General features: G+C 43.7%; 1 protein-coding gene across 1 annotated transcript; it reads left to right on the top strand.

Moving 5' to 3' along the window:
* The first annotated feature begins 147 nt into the window (after positions 1-147).
* On the top strand, positions 148-3,317 carry LOC131261455 (activator of 90 kDa heat shock protein ATPase homolog 1). The gene is made up of 3 exons (XM_058263494.1): positions 148-1,312; positions 1,379-1,514; positions 2,421-3,317. Exons 1-3 carry the CDS (start codon positions 537-539, stop codon positions 2,553-2,555), a joined length of 1,047 nt encoding a protein of 348 aa, XP_058119477.1. The 5' UTR covers positions 148-536; the 3' UTR covers positions 2,556-3,317.
* Positions 3,318-21,701: the final 18,384 nt, after the last annotated feature.

Raw genomic sequence — 21,701 nt, forward strand, 5'->3', positions numbered from 1 at the left:
TTCATAAAATAGTGTACTTTTTTCCATTTCTAACCATTAGGCACTAGGTAGACCATTATGTCAAGCTTTTTCACAGGGTTATCTGAAACGTTTGACAGCTAGGCTGCGTGCTTTGACAGAACTCTGCTGTTCGATTCGATCTTTCAGACGAAAAATCTAGAAAAATCGTGAATAATTCTCTCACGCTGGACCGCAGTGTTTAGTGCATTAACTAAATAGTCTTGTAGCAGAAAACACCGGATAAAGTGTCTGTAACCTACTGCCTTACTGTGTGATTACGGATATTTACCGTAACTTAAAACACAACTCATCGAAGCGCCCACAGTTACTGCTGATTCCCGTTTGCACGTCGAATAGCGAAGGATTACCGAATAGAACAACCGGTGTAACCTCAAACAGTTTTACTGACTAAAGTACTTTGGTGATTTCTGGCCAGTCTTAGTCTTCACCAGAATCGAACACAAAATCGTCCTCAATAAGGACCACTCGGTCTAGCAGCGTTCTTCCGCCTCGAAGTACACAAAACCAATAGAAAGATGGCTAAATGGGGCGAAGGCGACCCACGCTGGATTGTGGAGGAGCGGCCCGACGCGACAAACGTCAACAATTGGCACTGGACAGAGAAAAACGCCACACCGTGGTCGAAGGATAAGCTAAAGGCGCTGCTGGACGGTTTCGTGATTTCCGAGGCCGGCCTGGAATGTACGGTAACAAAGATCGACAAGCTCGACGGCGAGGCGACGGCCAACAACCGGAAAGGGAAGCTCATATTCTTCTACGAGTGGAACATAGTGTTGCTGTGGACGGGCCGATGCAACGACGAGGAGGTTACGGGCAAGGTGAGCATCCCCAACCTTTCCGAGGAGAACGACGTGGACGAGGTGGAGCTGACGGTGTCGGTGGACAGCTCGAACCCAGCTTCGGAAAAACTGAAACTATTCATGTACAACATTGGCCGGGAGAAGCTAAGGAAACAGCTGGACACGTACATTCGCCAACTGAAGGCTGACTTTGCCAAGGGGCTGATTCTCCCGAAAAAGGATGAGCTGAACGGCGGCGAGACGGTTCCGGTGAAAAAGGACAAGGAAACGGTGTACGCGAGTGGGTTCAATAAGAAGAAGGTCGATCTCGAAACCGTCACCAGCGACACGACGAAGCCGATCGGAGGCGTCAAGTTGGACGTGAAAACGCTGAAAACGACCGAAAAGTTCCAGTGCCGGGCAAACGAACTGTTCGATGCCCTTACCCGGGAGGACATGGTGACCGCGTTCACGCGAGGCTACGTAAAGCAGGAGCTGTTCAAGGGTGGAGAGTAAGTTAATCAATTGCAGCTATGACCGTAAGCTCGGGAAAAACTAAACGGTAATTATCTTTCTAGCTTCGTTTACTTTGGTGGAAACATATCTGGGAAGTTCGAAGATATTGTACCAAACCAGAAGCTCGTACAGACCTGGCGATATAAGCAGTGGCCTTCGGGACATTATTCCACCGTTACGATTGAACTGGACGAGAAGGTAAGCATAGCTTGAACTATTGCCACACAATGTCGGCCAATCCAAGGTATCAGGGGTCGGTATACTTATCCTAAAAAGGACCAGATGGTGAAAAGGAAACCGTAAGCGCGGGCAAGACACCTTATGCGATGCTTTAATGTTTTCAAAGTTGTGCCCTTTTAATGGAGTATCAACTTTCTTATCAGTAACGTTACATAAAAAGTGGTAAAAGATGAAATATTTGAAATTTTATCGTTAAACTGTTTTAGACATTTTCATACTTATGTTCGTTGAATTTTGATTGTTTTTTTTAACATATAAATGAAACACCTCGTTTAACAATTTTAATCTTTATTTTTTGGGACCCAACATCATGACCAAATTCTATTAAAGATTGGGGTTTTGTGAGATGGGTTTCTTTGTATGAAGCACTAAAATTTTTCTACGGGCTGGATAAAACCACCGGATATTGCCCAACGCTGCATTGTATTATGGAGACGAGTTTTCCATCGCTTACAAGCAGATGTATATTGTATGCAAAAATTATGGAAAAATAGGGTATTTGTACCCATCAACTATTTTTTAAATTGATTTATTTATCAAGGCTAAATTATCAAATTAATGTGATGATATTTTAGAGTTCCACATACAAGTACGGCATATGCGAGTAATGCACCGATTATCTCAATGTACCAAATGTTTAAAGTAGCGTCCACCATGATTTAAATGTTACCACGATAAGTTTAAAAAACGCCATACTATTAAGATGGACGTCTAGCGACGTCGTTAATGAAAGGAAATTGTGTTCAGTTTGTGATTTTTGTTTTTTCTTGAAGATTGTAAACTTAAATTTAAATACTAATTTTAAATTCAGTCAGACAGAATAGTCCCTTGAACAAATCAAAATATTATTTACTGTTTTCGCAGGAAGATCACACGGAGCTTAAACTGACCCAAACCATGATTCCGGCGGCGGAGTACGAAATGACCAGACAGAACTGGCAGCGCTACTACTGGGATAGTATTCGGTCAGCGTTCGGATTCGGAAGTTTTCTCTACTAAAGAAAACCCGGGACGGTGCCGGCCCGCCTGCAATTCTCTCACCAAGACGTTCTTTCCGATCTGTCTCGCGGAAACTGGCGGACAGATACAGTTTCTGCAGCCGCATCACTGGAGGAGGGTAGTACTGGAGGTCGTAGCAGATCGATAGGTTCCCGTGCAAGCCAATGTCCAACGGCAAAGTGTTCGCTGACGCCGAAGAAATTCACGTCGCAATAGCAGTAGAATCGTTCTTAACCTTTACATGCACACCAAACGGCGATAGGGTTTTTGCAAGGTAGGCTCTATTCTTCGTTCGACCTCATCCACGAATCGAAGAAAATGGCTGCGGAGGTGGTTGAGGGAAGGTGTAAGTCCGTTCTTTCGGAAGCATAACCAACGATCAATTCGGTGGCCGTTCCCAAAAGAGAGTAGTTAGCATAGGAAATGTATTTGCAAAAACCTTTCCAATAGTCATAACCGAAAGAAAGTGAACGCCCCACGTTGAAGCACATTTTTTTTCGGGCGTTCTTTTCGGAGAGTTGGTTCCGCAGCCGTTTACTCATTGCTTTAATTTATGAAAACCACATCGATATAAAACAAACTAAACCCATACACCCAAACCATTGTATATCATGCTGACATTTTGGCAATACAAGCGCTTGAAAGTAATCGTCCGGCTTAAGCCTGGGGTGCTTGGCATTGTGATGAAAACGATTGGAATAAGCTCAGTCTGCGGAGAGTTTTACTTTCGGTACAATAAACGAAAATTGAATAGTTCTAACACTGTGTAGTTTTTGCACCTTTCTTCCGGATTGAGAAATGTATTCTTAAAGAAATAAAATCACTTTAAGTTAATGCACAACACTGGCTCCCCATGAAAGAACTCCATTTGCTTGATGAAAATGGGCAAATGAATTCTAAAGAAGACATCGATGCAGCGGTCACACCACACATTGATCCGAGACGAAACCTCGTCAAAAGCAATCGCGTACGAAGGAACCGTCAAGTTATGGCTTTCTGTTTCTATCGTTTTTATGCCGTTTTGATGACTATCTACCGACCAGTCTCATGGGTAGTACTCTGGAAGGACATGGCTATCTCACGCGATAGCCGGAATCGGTTAAGTTTCTAGACAAACGGATGTCATAACTTTGTCCACTGTTGGTTCTGGGAGAGTGCTCGGAATTCCCAACTTCGAACGAGCCAGTAGCAGGGAATTGTAGTTTTCCAAATAATAAAAATAAACCTTTTTTTGGGATCTATACCACTCCATTGTTAAGAGTTCGGTAAAAAAAACTCACTCAATCGTTCGGTAGAGGAAAAGAACGAAGGGAAGATGCTGCTGCGTACAAGTGTAATTTTATAGCTTTATACTAACACACGAATAAAAATAAACCGCCAGTGCTTATCGGAGCGCGTGAGCAAGAGTAAATTATTTCACATCATGAAATCTGGATTCTGCGAAGAGGATCGTAAAACTTTGGCCACTTAAGTATCATATATTTCCCATTGCATATTCAACAGGGCAGAGATGTTTCAGTCTTGCGAGCTCAACTCAGTTAAGTGTTTGTTATCTGGAAGTTATCATAGGAGCATGTTCAATCAATATGAAAACTGTTTGTACACGGAATCAACTATAACTTTGGTTGAATGTTAAATGTGACAGTTAAAGGTATTAATCGGAATTTTCCTTCATTCAAATCTATTGAAAATTTGGAAAAATAGAAATGCTTTTTTTACTAAACCTAGTATACCCAAGCATACCTAAATTTTAAAGTTAAAAAATTTGGTCAGTTCAATTAGATGCATATTATATGTATGCTTATAATACCTTACAGAAATGCTTCATAAATACCTATTTCAGTAATAAGCTCAAATGGGTTTAACATTTGATAGTCCTCTGACACGACTTCTAAGTATTGGATATAAAAATTATAAACATAGCTGCTTATGATTTGGTTGTTGAACTTAATGTGAGATCGTCATTTCTTTCATTAAACGCTTTTTTTCCCGGCTACCCCATTCTGTATGATACCTGCCTTACCTTTGTTACACATGACCTTTAAGGCGAACAAAATAAGTGGTAACGAAACATAAAAACATATTTTAGCGGTAGATGAAAACAGTAGAGAATAGCAAGAATAATCTACTGTCATGAACAATTGCCAGTAAATTTATATTCCTTCGAATTGAGATACCGATAAACACGTTCAATTTGGTTATGCTTTTGTCAGTAAGCGGTTGTTGATTTATTGCTTCGATATTAGCACATCAGAGGTTTGCATTAATTATCCATTAATCCCACTTAAAGTAGCTTAGCTGCGATCGAAATTATTTTCCCCCCTGGCAACCGAACGATACGAGCCCATGCATCAACAAGTTTCCGCTTTTTTACGGCTTTACTTTTCGCCGAAAAAAACTGCAATAAAAAACTATCTTCGTTCACTTGCATGCCCCACAACCGACCGAGAACCGGCACGGTCGGTTATTAATTAATTTGTTTCCACTTCCACTTTCCACTTTATTTGAGAATGGCAGTGGGTGTTGGGGGGGGGGGGGGGGGGGGGGAGGAAGAATGGAATCTTAGCAGGTGGCGGGGGCGGTGATGGGAGGAAGGTGCTTAAAAGCACCGAAAAGACAAACACCTTAACATTACGTCTGCTTACCCTTTGCCGTACACTTTACACAACCTTTAGCGGAGTTTTAATCACTTTATTCGAGGCGTCGTTGAAAACCCTCCCACACACCCACACACACACACACACTCATACACATAAAGACGAGAAGAAAATGGCAGTTAAAAAGAGCTTTCCGGGATGCGAAAGTTTTACGAATCCCTGCCCTGTTTTGGAAGCCGGTGCCGAAGCGTAGCGATTTTGCGGTCCCATTTTCGGTCGGGTGGAGAGGGGGTTGGGGTTGGGGTTGGTTGGCCTAAGATTATGACCATGGCGAAATTAAGCGGCATGAAACTTATGGGGCGATACACTGCAACCCCTTGAGAGTGTGTGTTTGTGTGTACCCGGTGGAAGGGAAATAGTTGGCGGTTTTCGGAGGACCTGCACGAGCAACAGAGACGGAGGCGTTTTTCCTTGGATCGCCCCCCCCTTTTCGGCTTCGGGGAAAAGGGTTTTTGCCGATCGCTGGTTTTCGGTTGCGCGCAATAGTTTTGCGGTTCCGCGGGCTGGGCTGAGCTGGCTGGCTGGCTGGTAGGTCTTACGCCCGGCTTGCGGTTAGGGACGCAGAGCACACGAGCTCTCGGCTCGGAGGCGTTTGGCCGGTGTTTGCTCGTTTGCTGGCTGACGAGCGACGAAAAGAGGGGCTAATGCATTAAACGTTAATTAAACTTTGTAAGAACTCTCTATAATTATCACTCACCGGGGTGGCGGCTTTGTGTGGTTAGTTTTGCGCGTAAACTCGTGACAAGAGGGGACACAAGAACACGGGGGGGTGTGGACATAATTTTTGGAACTATGGCAAAAGACAAACACACACACACACACACACATACACCTACGGTGGCACCATCATTACCACTGGAAACGACGTTATTATCGTTATTGCCGGCGCGGTTCCACCTCGGTGCGGCTGGCGATCATTAACATTTGCCATGCCGATGGTGGGCGATAGCGTGCACTTTTGTTTTGTTTTTCCAATCCAACACCAACGCAGAGGAGGGGGGGGGGGGGCTTTCTGCACGGCATGTTACAGTGCGATTAGCATTAGGGGACCTTCTAGACGGTAAGCGGTTTAGAACCGGCTCGTGCGGCACCAGGCGCCTCCACCATCGTCGTGGAATCGGGGGACATGGTAAACCCCTCGGATGATGATGGAATGGGCGTTGAATTAAATAAATTTATGCGCAGCAATATTCCAAGAATTAACAGTGAAATCCCAAAAACACGTGATGTTTAAAAACGGCATTACATTTAGCCCATACCATTTATACATGTGAACTAAAGAGTGGCCTATTTTGTTCAATAAAAACTTCAAAAGTAAAATTCTTTTCAAAATAAAAGGAGCAAATTATGGCATTCAAATATTACTCATCGTATAATAAAAGTGTCCATTCGTAGCTAATACTGAAACCTTTTCTTATTTTATAGAAAAGGGGAATAATTTGTTCTTTCCATGTTTTGGTCACTCTCGGCTATCAATTTATTCAAAATGAAATTTAAGGTCATGAAGCATTTTACATATTTCGTGTTGGTTCTAGTCGTTTGATTAAAGTATTGTAGTATGTACATTCAAAGTAGAAAAAAAAACAAAAACAATCTCTTTACTTCCTTAACGAAACAGTAATTTTTAAATTATAATAAAAATTTGTTTCTGATTCACAAAATTTATTAAGCATTAGCTTATTATCTTGACCATTTCATAGCTTTGACAATCAACATATTTGAAATAATATTGTAATATTTTTTAAAGTTTTAAGTATTTTGAAAACTATTTCAAATAAATCCCAAATAATTTAAAAATACCACAACACAACCAATAAGTAGAAGCAGCTCTGTACGATGTGGAAATATTTAAAATGGAGGAAAATATTTAAAATGGAGGAAATGATCAAAACATTTACGGAAATAATTCCAATTTGATCACAATCTTTTAAAAAAAGTAGTAGAATCGTGAGAAATTGTAACAGCTCAGTTGGTTCAGTTAAAACCAACTTAAAAATTATATTTTCCTAAACATCCTATAAATTTTGAGTTTTTTTTTATTTAATGATGGTCAGTTTGCTAGCAACTATGCAAAAACTTTTAAACTATCACATGTGTTTTCTTTTCCAACTGTGATTAGCACTAGTTTGGCAATAGTAAGCAAACATTTGGTTCAATTACATCGATTAGTGTCAAATAATTTAATAACAATTTACAAACTCACAACAACATGTTTTCGAAGCAGATTCACTTTAAATAAACGCCGAACAACGACAGTCGAAACAAAACATGGGACAAAAGCAAATTATCCGTGTTAGGCTCGGTTAAAGCTGTGTAAGAATTAAATGTTGAAAACAAGCTACAGGATACCAGGCGGCTTCGTTTTTGGATAGACATGTTCGCTATAAAATTGGATAAAAATCAATTGGTGTTTTGATCAGTTGATAGTTAATAGCTAGACTGTTTTGAACAACCCTATTTTACCCAGTTTTGAACATATAGTAGGAAAAATAGCAATAAAAGCGAAGTATTTTACAAGCCACCAGGCGCCTCCATCAGAGGGTCGACGGAATCCACATCCAAACGCAATATGTTGTTAAATAAGACACTTAATGTCACACGGTGTTCGGAAGTCCCGCACGATCCCAGTACTGCGCTTCCTCAACCCACCTCGGGGGCCAAACCTTGGCCCATTTCGTACCATCTTACCGATGGCTTCACGCGACCGGCGGCAAATCCCTAGGATCATCCTCCTGGGTATTGCAGGCCGGGGTTTCGGGAGAAGTCCTGCATCGTAAATCAGAGCTTTGAATTCGATCTCTCCGCAGCACGGAGCAGATGAAACATGGCCATGGCCAAGGGCAACCCCGGCTGCGAGTCGCCGCCCGCGGAATCGCCTTTCATCTGGTGATGGATTAAGTTTCATCCATATTTGTCATCTTCGGTGGCTTCGGATGTTTCGCCGCCGTTTTTCGCTTGCCGAGCGACTGTTTGCACAGATGATCCAGCCGAGGCGGACTGATGGAAAAGGAATCTCGAGCTAAACGAAAACCACATACACACACTCACACACACATACATCTGTGCCAGTTTCGGTGGTAAGTTTACGACTTGAGGCTTGATGGGGTGAGAATAGGCCTGCAATCTTCGGTAAAAATACTTCCACAGATTTGCGGCGGATATCTCATCGATTCCAGCCGAACGCCGTTTGGATGTCGAAGGGCAAAATTAATGGGACCGCATTGGGAGTCGGTTGGCTCATTTGAATGCGACGCCAAATGGGGAAGTTACGCTTCCAAAGGCTTTCGAATAATCTTCTCGCCTGATGCCACGTGAAAGATTTCTTTGCTATTAGGCACGATTTATAGTCACACGGTTTAGTAATTTGATTCTTTATTTAGATTTTAGCTTTTATTGTGGACCATGTCCCATGGTGGCTCTTGTGATCGTTGAGGATGGGACGAAGAAGAAACAAAAATTTAAATTTTCAAATTTCCAACCCACAATATACAGGGTTTCGATCTATATAGTGGAATGTTTTAATATGTAGAGGGAAGATTGCAAATGCGTAGGAGATAAACTCAATCGATAGAGGGAACATTGCATTCATATAGGAGAATGTGTCAGACATCAAAGGGAAATGTGCTTACCAAACGGGGAGTAAACATTTTTTTAAAAATCGTCGTTTGTTGTAGTTTGTTTGTTTGTTTGTTTTGATCCACGCCGGTATCAACTACGTTCGCGCAAGAAAAACGAACTAATTATTGTGTATTTTTACTCGTCCATCAATTTAATTGTAAATTGTATCTTCGACTTTTACATCCACTAGTTTACTATTGCTTATTAAGCAATATATTCGATACGGTAAACGTAGAGAACCTCGTTTTCATGTTACCATGACGGAACTGTTGTTTGACAGAACCAAAAAAACTCGAAAAAAAATGAAAAATAGGAGAACGTTTTAGTATATAAGTGGAAAACAACTTTCTTGCATGAAAACAACGCTCTTTAAAAGTTTTACTATCGATAGAAACATCATTTACTGATAAAAACGGATGAGTTTTGCGAAGTTGGAAGATTGCTCCCCAAACCGATTGCCAAGTTCCCCGGTGAGTTAGCACGATTTCCCTTGCTCTTTGTCATATTCCCCTGTTTGGTTGCAGAGCTCCCCTACGCGTCTGTAAACACTTTATATATCTATGAAACATTCCCTTTACCAGTTTATTTCGGTCGAAACCCTGTAAATCAGTTGTTTTTCATTTTGTACATTTTTAAATCAGTTGTTCATTTTGTTCATTTTTAAATCAGTTGTTCATCTTGAAATTTAATTAACAAGTAGTTTTAAAAGTTAATAGTATATTAGTTTTTAAAAAAGCATATGATTGGAACCTATTTGGCATTGAAAGGCCCTAGACTAGCTACTAATTGCATATGAAGCACCTGTTACCGGAACAGGTTAGGTAAATGCGTTCGATTACTGTCAACTTCACAGTATCAATCACCCCACCGTCCGTCCCGCGCATCGATTGCTGATCGGTAGTTACTGAGAGGAGAATCATCTGTCGTCGAACCAGCCAGGATTACTATCACCGTTCACCACCACCAACAACAACAACAACAACATCACCATTTGTTCCCCCCATAGTTGCTCCACATCTCGCAGTTCGGGAAGCTGCGCACGCGTGACGCGCCCCGATGAGACCCACACTGTGATGAGCGAGATGAGATGGAACGAGAAGGTAATCTAAGGCTTGCAGATGAGATCGAGAGGGATGGAAGGTTTAATAAGAGAGAGACAGTATGTGTCTGTGTGTGTATTTCCCTAGCGAGAGCGCATTGACGGACAGTAACATCAAAGGATGCTGTGGATGCTGGGAGTGTCGGTTTGAGTAATGGAAGCTTTTTCGCTCGCCGAGAAGACGAGCTCGTTCTCCGGAAGTCCACCAGGTCCTCCTCAGTTGGTGAGTGTGTTGGTTGAAGATATTGTTTTTTTACTTTACAAACCCCAAGTGGAGAGAATTCGTGAACAACACCGTTCGCAACACGGCAGACCCGTCGTCAGTCCCGGACGAGACTTGTAACGGTGAACTCCCGCCGTACGATCGGTTACAGAAGCGGCTCTTGTGGTGTGTGTTGTTCTGGTTTTTTTCCGTCGCTTTCCTGCCCCGCGGCCAACCACAGCGGGTGGTTCGTGTGTGGAGTCCTCAGGAACAGCGAGGTCTGGAACCACGGTCGAATACGAAGCCATCCGGGAGCAAACGCAGCAAAACGGCTCGAGGGCGAGCAGACCCGGAGCTTCCAGGAATTGCCTGTCTATTTTCGGTGGACAGGGTGGTGGTAAACGAAAACAGGAGGCACCCCGAACGGTGACCTACACCCTAACGGCGAAACGGCAGGACGAGTTTAGCTGGATGGTTGTGTTTGGTGGAAAATTTTAGCACAGAACCCAGCTGTGCTGGAAAGATGTTACGCGAGCCTCGAAGGCTGACAGTTACGTGAGGGATGCGTGTGCGATGGACGTTATCTGTGCGTCGTGAGTGAGTTCAACCTGTCGACATCCTCTGAGGGGGTTCGCACTTGTTCAACTGTGTTTCGGTACCCGAAGGAGTGTTACTTTGCGAAGAAAACGAAAGAAACAAAGTGTGTGCTGATCCATCGCATGTGCCCTAAGGAGTCGAAGGTTGGTTGGAGTTTGTTTTCCAGTTCGCTGTAATGATTGTGTGAAACACATACAAACACACGCATACACAAAGTTTGTGGTGTGAGGCAAAGTGTGCGAGTGTGGAAACGGAGTTTGTTGTTTTGTGAGGCATCCAAGCAGTCAATGTTGGATTTCGGAAGGGGAGCTGACTCCACAGCAGCCTGTTTTCCCAGCTCGGAGGTAATGACATATGGGTTTGAAGTTTCTTGACACTCCTCGACCATTCCAGAAGTGATTCTGGAATTGACTTTCTTCGATTCGCCTGACTTCCGAACGGGTTGGTTCGTGGTCAGGCTTCTGGTTTCTTGTGCTACCTTGACCTCGATTCGGTTAACCCCAAACGGAGTTTCGGCCAACGGCGATGACAGCCCGTGCGAGGTTCGTGCCCTTTGGTGAACCGGGTTACCACCATACCGAAGATGTTCCCTGACCTTTCTCTTGGTGTTCTCATTTCGTGGTTCAATAACTTTCCCTTCGAGAGGCGTGTCCCCAACCCTGCTGTTCACCCTGGCTGTTGTTTGCATCCTTACGAATGCTTCGATGATCGTGGAATGTCTAATTCGTGGCAGTAGGCCAGTGTTGTGCAGCTAGTAGCTCCCTTAAAAGTTCCCAAGATCCTTGCGTGGACTGGATCGTGTGTCGCTTTGGCCTGAGGCTAGAAAGGGAACGTCCGAGCGTTCAATTTTTGGATGTGCCCAATTGGAAAGTAATTTGTGGGTTACTCTCGCACCAAGGATGTGCGTTGGGCTGCTGGGCCAACACTCCGCTACTGTCACGCGCGGCTTTCTCCCGCTCGGCAGCTCTCAGCTGTTAGGAGCTCGCTCTACAAATCCCGAAATTTACAACCGACCTACAACCACATCGAACGACGCTCTCGCACGTTCCTTCTCTCCGGGCGGTTTCACTACAAAAACACCGAGCTTTCCCATCGCTGGTCCCGGTCTCGCTGGCTGGCTGGCTGGTTGCCTAGGCTACACTCCGCTGCAGCTCCTCCACCTGCCTTTTTGGTGCGTAAGTGTGCGTAGGGTGCTTTTCGGGGGGCCCGGAGGTGGCGGTTTGCCGACGTAAGTTACGAAATGATTACTATGAACTCATAACAATTTGTATCTCCATCGTTCGCTCGTTTGCCCGGCGCTGGTGCCGGAGCCGTAGTTCCATAAGTAGCCGCGTGGCCGTGTGTTTGTGCGTGTGGCGTAGACCCGTTCCGGAACCAGAAAATGGACGGTTTAATGTGGCCACCGACCACACACACACACACACTCCGCTAAGGCCCAGCTGAACGCGTTCCGAGTAAGTGGCTCTGATGGATGGGAATGGATGAGCCAGTTTCTTTTCCCCCCACCCCCTCCCATTTTCCACCAAAGGAAAGTCACTTAAAAAGCCGTTTTGATAAAACATTTTTCTTCGACATTTGACGTAATTGTCAGGAAGCACTCCTCGGTATCGGGCTTCGAGCCACCACACCGCACTTCGACGGAGCCATTTTCCAACAGTCAATAAATCAGCCCGCCACCCCTCCACCCTCACCGGTGGATGGTGACACGAGTGGATCGGATCAGGGTTTTCATTTCGGATACACCCAATTTCTGCCAGCTGAGCTGGAACGAATCTCACATTGGGGTTTTCTTTTATTTTTCAGCGTCGCGATTGATTTACTACACAACACACACACACACTCGCGCAAAGCGACTCTCCACAAGCTGTCCGATATGTCAACAGTTCGGGGCACGATCGCCATTGTTTCCGGGATGCGCCGTATGTCTTTTGTTCCGGTTTTCCTCCGTGCGACGTTCATTCATTTTTTAGTTAAATTTGTACTGAATTTTAATCCGGGGAGTTTTCCGCTTTGGTTGCTATAGGTTTTCTGTTTGCAAATTGCAACCGAAAGGTTTTGGTTACACACCTTTTAAAGCAACAAAATTTTGTTTTGTTGTTCTTTGATCTACTACGGAATGCTGAAATCCAAAATATGGTGAATTCCTTAAGAATTTATCAAGCATGTCAAAATTTCCTTAAGGCTATAAATCACTGCAAAACGTTTTGGTCTATGACCAAGACAATGCACTGGTCTATGAGTAATTTGTCCGTTTTGCTTGAAATGATGATGATGATGATGATGAATACGCTTCAAAAATAAATAAAGGTAAACGATACTACAACTTTAGGAATCATTATAGGATCAAATGACTAGGAGAAATAAATGCTTGTTTTTTTATGTATTATTTTTTGGTGTTTGGTGAAAAAAGATGCTTTTCAGCAGAATAATAGTGTTCCGATCATAATTGGTATGAATATGTAAAATATTGTGTTTTTTACATTTATCAATTATATTGTTAGTTACATGACTGTTAGTTACATGACTGCGCCCAAGTTGTTATAAAATAGTAGAAACAAGAAAAGATGCAAAAAAACACAATAACATTTCTATAATACGTACTCATGGTGAAGTCCTGGTAATTTTCATTTTTTCTATTATTATTCGTACCCAGTATTGTGGCCTTCTCTATAGGAAAGCTGTGAAGGATCTATGTAAAGAAGAAAGTTCTACTAAATGTTCGTTATAAAATTAAATTTTACGAATAGGTATCAAGCGTTCAATTGGAAAGTTTATTACTAAAATTGTACTTCAGATTATACATTTATGGTAACAGGAGAGGCACATAGAGGAGAGGATAAACTGAAACAGTTTTAGTTAAAATTGTTCGCTGCTCAAACTTATCAGGACGATCAGCTTTAAGGATTATATTTTTTTGAGTAGAATGAGATAAACTGCATTGAGAACAAAAATTAAAACTACTTTTATTTTATCTATACATGACTATTTCATCGTTGGTATTCGGTAAACTTTCTAGCTTCAATTGTTTAAAATAGATAAGAACATGTTATTTCGAAGGACATTTAAGCTACAATCATACTAAACTGTAGCAAAACATCCTACCCACAATTCAATAGGCTTGATTTGGGGGAAAGATTGATGCTGAAAAAAAAAAAGGAAACATTGCCTCAGGTCATCGAAACAAATAGACAGCGAAAGGGTTTTCCATTCGCCCGTCATTTATCGTGCCGACCGAATCGACGAGATTCGATTTAATTCTAACATCCCGGGCAAGGGCGATCGGGCGAAAAAAGGTTGGGCCGGCAGTGGGGGAGGAAGGAAGAGATCCACCAATTGGTTGGTGAAGTTGCTAATGGATTTCGGAGGCTATCGCACTCGGCCGGAGATCGTATCGAACGGATCGAACGAATGGGCTTTTCTCCCGGATGGCGGAGCTTTGTGGGATGAACTCTGTGGGTGAAGTTTCGGTTGTTGCTGTTGTTGCCTGGTCCTGGTCCCCGCCCCGTTCGGTAACATCAGCCTCCTCAACCGCATCCCCCGCCGACCCTCCGACGATGACCAAATGGTTTTTCTTGCTCTGGAAAACCGGTGGACAGAAGTTTCCCTTTTTTGTTTCACTGCTGGCGCGGAAAGGATTCGAATTGTGGCTGATGGATTTGAAAAGTTAAAAAAACGATGGAAGAAAAGTAAGAAGAAAAAAATCTGGCTGAAGTCCTTAAACTTGCCCACCCTTCCGCTCCCACGCTCCTGAAGAGGGCTCTCAAAAGGAGTCGGAAAAGTGTTGGCAAGAAACAGAACGAAGGACGGGGGACGAGGGGGGGGGGGGGGGAGAGGGCAAACTTAACGAAGAAGGAAAGTTTCGTTATTTGGATGCTTTCCTATTTTTTATCTCTTCCTTCCCGTTCCCCTTTTTTCCCTCGATCACGATGCGCCTTTCAACACTTCCGCCAAGTTTGTGGCGATCCATTTTTTTTCTGCCTTTCCCGCTCGCTAAGGTCGGCTCGCTTATTTATTAGACCGAAACTGGGACTCTGGAACCCTCCACTCCCCCACCCTTCCCCTGCACCATTATTAAAAGGGACTGTTTGGGGTCATTTGTGGGGCATGGTTTGTTGGTTGTTCAGTTTTGTTTCTTTTTAAGTTCAGCCCTATTTTGTTGGTGATATTGTTTTTTTTTCTTTCTTCATTTTCCCTAGAGAGCTCTCTTTTTTCTTTCATTTCAGTTCATATTTTCTTCGCTTCCGCCGGTGGAAAAATATGACTACTTTTTTATAGTCCTCGGCGGGCGCGCACGCAGATGATGCTGCCACTTCGGAAGATAATGCCAAGGAACCGAGCGCCGATTTTACCTCGTTTGGTCGTTTTTCGGTTGCATGATGAGGAAAGGGGTGGTGCGGACGGGGGAAGAGGACATACGGAAATTGTTATGTTGTGTCGGGTAAGGGAAAAATACAACGGCCACTCGATGGTAGCGGCGCTGGAAACGCTTTTCTATTCGGTCCGGTTCGGTAGGAATTGTTTCCACTTTTACTACTTTCGTGTTTTTCTTTCTCTGTGCGTGTGTGTCCCTTGTCGCTCAGCATCGTACGTCCTTGTCCTGGTTGTGTTTTTTCCCGTGCCTTTGCTGCTTTTTGCTCTCCACCCAAGGAGAGCCCCATTTTCCGGGGTAACTTTTCACGACGCGCGGAAACCGGATGGTGACGACAAGGGGATTTTTAATCTTCCCCATGCCGCCGGGCTTCCGTCGGCAGTCCCTTTGTTCGGCGCCGACAGTGTCCTTTCCAGTACGGGGGATCTCTCTTCCCTCCCGTTCTCCTAACCCCTCCTTGTGCGCGTGAGACTTCTTTCTTTTTCCTTCTTTATTTCTCGGCCTCGTACGACATGTGTGCGTCTGTGCGGGTAAGAGATTATTCATCCTTCCGGCCGTCCCCGGCGGCGTCCTGCTGGAGAGACCTTTGGAGTGTCCTCCATTCGCTTCTCCAGCCGTCCGGAGGGTGTTTTCCTATGCCCGGGATGCGGGGGGGCATGTCACCCGGCACGTCAACAACAAAGGACAATCTGATTGAAGTGATGTTATCGTAAAACGGTCCGCTTTCCCGGCCCGGCCCGATCGCTTCGGTGGCACCCTCCCCCTCCCCAGGGAATCCCCCAGGCATCCCACTTCTAATGTTGAAGGAATTTTAATTTAACTGAAAGCTTCCGATTCTGCACGCGCCTGATTGCTCCCGAGTGCGCGGCGCAACTGCAAACCGAAGGAAAAGTCCTTCGGGCTGGGGCTTCGAAAAGTTTCCCGCACCCGAGTTTGTAGGCGTTGTAATTTGTGTGCGCCTTCATGTGGGCACCTGGGGGTACCACTTCGACTAAAACTGTTCACCGATTACGGTAAAGTAACGCCCGATACGAGAAAAACAAAACAAACCGACGCCCGGGGGGTAAAAAAAGGGAATCTGCACAACCCACCCACACGAGCGAGCGAAAACTCCCTGGCAGCTTTCCAAGGACCAGCTTTCCAAGGTGGTCTCGTTAGCTTTACAACGCCGAGGGTTTTCACGGTGTTTGAGCTTAATTTATCAGAACCCCTTTTTGGGGGGCGCAAAACCCCACTCGATACGCAATTTGATTTTCTTTCCCCCCGGCCCGCCCATAGTAGGCTTGTAGGGCTTGTTTTTCCGCTTGCTCGACCAACTTCCCCACCGAGGTCCTTTACCTTTGCCGATCCCAATTTGAAGCTCTTAACTGATTGCCATCTTTACGGCCATCGTTCGTCCTTTGCATTCGACAACGGTCCACTTCCTGCATCTCTTAATGACGGCTCGAATCTTTACGGCCCGAATACCGGGGCCCTTTTTTGCTAGTTCGATGCCGGGGAAAAGATAGTAAGTGAGGATTTATGTTCCACGGAATTTTCGGTTGCGTGCGGAAACGGTCTCGTGAAAAATGAACCGGTAGAGTGTTGAGTGATGAATATTTTTAAAAATCCACCCCAAAACCATTCTATTTAAAAGACACCAAATAAAAACAAAATGGAACAAAAGTATTATAATTTTTTTGCGTTTGTGTCCAAAATGCTCTTAATTTACAAGAATGACCACACCCCTCCCACACCACTTCTCACAAACGTGTGCAAAGAAAGGCATTTTTGCTTAATTTTGATTCACTCCCGAAATTTGCATTTCATGCCGTCGTCAAAACATCCGTTGGGGGAAAAACGTAAATGAATTGTATCGGTCCCGGGACGGGATATCGGAAAAAGGTCGATGGTTTGAAAATCACCTTGCCGTAGACCTTTTTCATTTTCCTCCCGTTCGATTGTGTTTGTCTAAGTGACTTAGAAATGGACTTACAATAATGAAGCGATGGACGAGCGAAGAATAATGAAACATGTTAAACACCCCCCCCCCGAAACGTTGCCGCCGGGGAGGAAAAACTCTGACCATGACCAGCCGTGGCTGATTTTTTTTTGAGAGAGGGTCGGGGGTGCAGAATTTTGTGATTTTCTTTTTGTTACGGACATTTTAAAGAAACTTTCCCTGAGGGAAGAAAAAACCTAGAAGGTAAAAGAATGTCGAAATGGCAAAATGAAATGGGAGGAAACCGAAAAGGAATGCCTCATTTCTTTTCACGGGCGGAAGGGGAGGGTGGGAGGGGTAGAAACTGGCCGAAAATGGAAAGCGAATGTTGAACCGAACTTGAAATGAATTTATTTCGTACCCATATTTCATTGGTGTAGCTTTTCGATTTTTTTGCTCCGTTTACCCTCGTCGCCATCGTCGGATTTTGGCGCGCAGCGGGAGACCTCCATCATGAGAGTGTGGTTGGGGGGAGGGGGGAGGAAGAAAAACGAGAAAAAAATGGCAATACCAACGCCAGCGCCTCGGACAGTAAGCAGAAGATTTTAAGTGAAGTTTTAAGGTTTGACACAACGGAAACCGGTGGTTTCGGGGTGGGGTAAGCGCGGAGGGGAGGGAACAGGGAGCGGTGGCCACCAACAATGGCAGCATTAACGCGGGTGCGCGCTGGCTACCGTCGGCGGTCGTGGCCGGGGCAACGTAAAGCATAAGAATAAGGAGCATGATTCGAGTTTCGAGGAAGGACTTTTGCATAACAAAGCGGCCAGTGGGAAATATTTTTCCGCTGGCTGTTTTCCTACGTGCTCGTGTGTTTGTGTGTGTGTGTGTGGGCCAATGTTGGAGAGGGTCTCGCCTGTAAAGGCTTATCAAACAGCACGCATTCATGGCTCACACTCCTTTCGACACATCCTTTTACGAAGGGTTCGCGCTGGGAACGGGAAAGGACTTGCAAAATGGAAATATTGTAGCAATAAAGGACCACACATCCTTTTCCCGTGGCTCGCTAGCTGGGCCAGAGCATTGTGCAGAGATCGACAGCTTCCTTCCTTTTCCCCCACTCCCCACCCCCCCTGGTTAGCCTTTCTCAATGTCTTCATACGTTCTTTTCCGAAGGCCTTTCCGGAAGACAACGGGTGGATATAGCCACGCGAGGGAAAGGCTTATCGGGAACGGCCGATCGGGGCACGCGGGCACCGTGGGGAAATTCCTTTTCCAACGGAACACCCCAAAGCGGACCAGTGTCGTCCCGCGCATTGTGTGGGAGCATTTTTCCATTAGCGTCAGTCGCCGGCGGCATTCGGACAGCAGCTGCATTCCAGGCGAAGATTCCGGAGACCGTCTTCTCGTCGGTCGCTTTCTTTTCAGCATTACATCCTTTGCCCGCTGTTTGGTGACCGTAAGGAGTGGGCCTCGGCCATGGCCGTTCGGAGCCGGGGGGATATTGTACGCGACCGACAGCACGCTGCTGAATGCTGAACAACTTCACATGACTCAGCATAGTGTTGACTTATGTTTAAGGTCTATTATACGGTTGTTTGCGTGTGGTTTGAAATAATCATTTGTAAGTTTTAGTTTGAAACGAGCTACCAAGTTATTTGGGTTTGTTTTTGTTTTATTTTATTTCCAATATTTCTGAGCATGTTAAATAGCCAAAAAAACGGAAAAAATACCATGTATTTAATATGATGTATTGAACGATCGATTTAACAATGTTTAGCTAATGATATGGAATTTAATAAACTGTAACATTTTTGAACAGTGTTGACTTTAAGTTTACAGTTAATCTAAAACTGTGCTATTCTTACCACTCAAATCCCAATAGCGGTGATTTTGACCGCAGCACAATAAACAAATATAATAACTAAAAAACGGTGGAATAGTTTTTCAAAACAAAAGCCTTTCTTAAAATCCAAAGGTACATCTAAAACAAAAATTTTAGATTTTTCTTTTCGATAGCTCCGAGAACCAAGTTGTCCGCCTTTATATTGCTTTTTGACCGCTGTTTTGAGGAGCACTACCATTTTTTCTAATTTTTGAATATTTTTCAAATTTGTTAATGGCTGCTTTTAGTGTATTTGTTTGTCATCAAGCAGACGTATGAAGAGGTGCACCAAAAAATTTTAAAAAACACCAAAATATACTAAAAAGCAGTTGTTTAAGGATTAGATAAATTTTCAAAAAAGATAAATCATAGCGTCTTACAAAGAGTTGCCCAAGTGTCCTCTAAAAAGCATTATCGCGTGATTCCAAAGGAATGTAATCTAGTGTTAAAGCGTGAGTGAATTGAAAAGTTATAAAAAAGCGCCTATAAAATGTTGTGACTATGGAAGTTATAAGTGTAAAGCCAAACTTCGAGCAGATCGTATGATGATGCTATACCTATGGTGGTCACAACAATTGTTGGTATCGTTGACGACACTAAAGATATTTTTCATGATCGAAGAAGCAAACATTTAAAAAAGAAGTAAGGCTTAAATAGATTTTGAGGAATTTGGGAATGGACTAAAATATCAAAAATACTTTTCCTGATGTGGCCAAAAATTAAGCACACAAGACGGACTTAAATCGCTATCAAAACTCCTAAAGTAGCAGATATGTAACAAGAAATTGAGGATATTATAATGAAAACATTAAAAAAGTTAAATAATAAGATAAGAAATGCGTATTTCAGTTGTCTATACTTAGATCTCTCCTAAGTCATTAGTCTACACAAAAATAGATTTATTGTGCTATAATCGATAATAAATTGTTCAGAAGTCATAGTTTACCACTATGGCAGTAAAGTTTATTTGATGATTCTATCAAAACAGTTCTTCATGTTATGTTTGGTGTAACAAACTGGAAAACATGTTTTTCGAAACATAAATTCAGAAATAATTCCCAAAATTAAAAGCACATCCTACGAAATACTTACGTGATACATCCTCATAGCAGTTAACTATGAAGTAATTGGAACAAATTTATCGTTGTTACATCTATCTATGTACGTTTGCTATTTCCAAAATCCTATTAAGTCGCATACTTGCAGAGAAAGAGTGAAATTATGTCTGGTTTCCACACACATCATTTGACTGATTGCTCGGAGCACAAAGGTAGAGCACCCGATGTTCCCGTGGCTAGTGAAACTCCTACATCACACTTGTCCGACTGGGACCATTTTTCACCCCCAGCCAACCAGCCCCAACCCCGTCGGGAACCGGGCCCCGTTTGCGGTGAGAGCATCATGTAAATTATTCCAGACATGATGCTCCTTGCAAAATCTCGGATCCACCACCGTTTCGCTCCGGGTTGGGCTTGCCGGGGATAGTTCGACTAATAGACCGACCGACGGATTCGTGTACCGACGGCCGTTCGGTGGTAACACAACAACAACAACAACCTCCCGGTCCACTTGGGGAGGATTGGGAGGGGGGGGGGGGGATCTGCGGAATGAACAAGTCCGGAAGGCTTTCCGTGAGATGAAGCGGCCACGGCTTGGCACGGAGGCGGCACGGAGGCACGCAGCGGACGGCTCATTTCAATAATTCGATAAATCATCAGCCTCCCGACCCGACCTGGACCGCTTTCGGTTCCGGTTCCGGTGGATGCGGTTGGTTGGAACCGTGCGCCGGGTTCCGGGCGGCTCGGGCCCGGGCAGCTTCTCATTTCGGTTGCGCCTACATTTTTCATGAGCGCAGTGCATAGTTTAAATATTCATCGTCTACTTGTTGGCCTAATGACGGCGTACGGTCCGGATGGCGTGGGCTCTGCGGGAACCGGAGCCGGTGGTAAGTGCGTGCGCCGTATCGTGCCCGCACCCGAAGGATGATAATGATGATGGCGATGATGCTGCTGATGAAGATGACGGCGACGATGACGCCCACGATGGGTCCGGCGAGCCTAACGATCGTCCATCCGCCTGATGCGGAGTCAATGAGCTCTGGTGCGTCTATTTGGTTCGACCTAATGAAATGTGGCATTAGTGGTTGGTTGGAATATTCTCCGTCCGTTGTCCGACGACTGGGCTGGGTTTTAGATGTTCCTTATAGTGAACATCGCCAGACAAATTTGTAGTTTCATATACACTCCAGTTGCTATAAGACCATCTTGTTTTTTTGTGTTTTCCAATGAAAATGTTGGAAAGTTGGCTCAATTTTTTTTTGTAAAACCCCGCTAAATTTGCCTTAACAAATACAAATATTGATAATGCATCATAGCTTGCTAAAAATAATATAAATCGTTGAAAGTCCATTCATTGATTGTCCAGTTAGTATAAGACTATAAGAAAATTTCGGAATGTTAGAGATAATCTCGTCTTTGATTGTTTTAAATAAATTATGTTGCATTGTGTTTCAAGTCGTCTTTAATTGTTTTGTAAGATCCCTTTAAGGACTGGTCAAAATTATAAAAGTATTTTATAAAATAATGTTTTATATTTGAAACAACTCTCAGTTCATTTAAATAGTATAGGTTTTCTAAAAAACTTTGAAAAAAATGTGCAAAACAAGGCTTGAATTTTTTTCACCTAATGATCGCTCAAATGTTAATCAAATGTCATTACATAAAGATGTGAAAAATAATACTAGTGATACAAAAACGTATAACAAATTGTTATACCCAAATTGTAAAGCCAACCAGTAAGTT

Source organism: Anopheles coustani, chromosome 3 (assembly GCF_943734705.1).
Source record: "Anopheles coustani chromosome 3, idAnoCousDA_361_x.2, whole genome shotgun sequence".
Classification (NCBI taxonomy): domain Eukaryota; kingdom Metazoa; phylum Arthropoda; class Insecta; order Diptera; family Culicidae; genus Anopheles; species Anopheles coustani.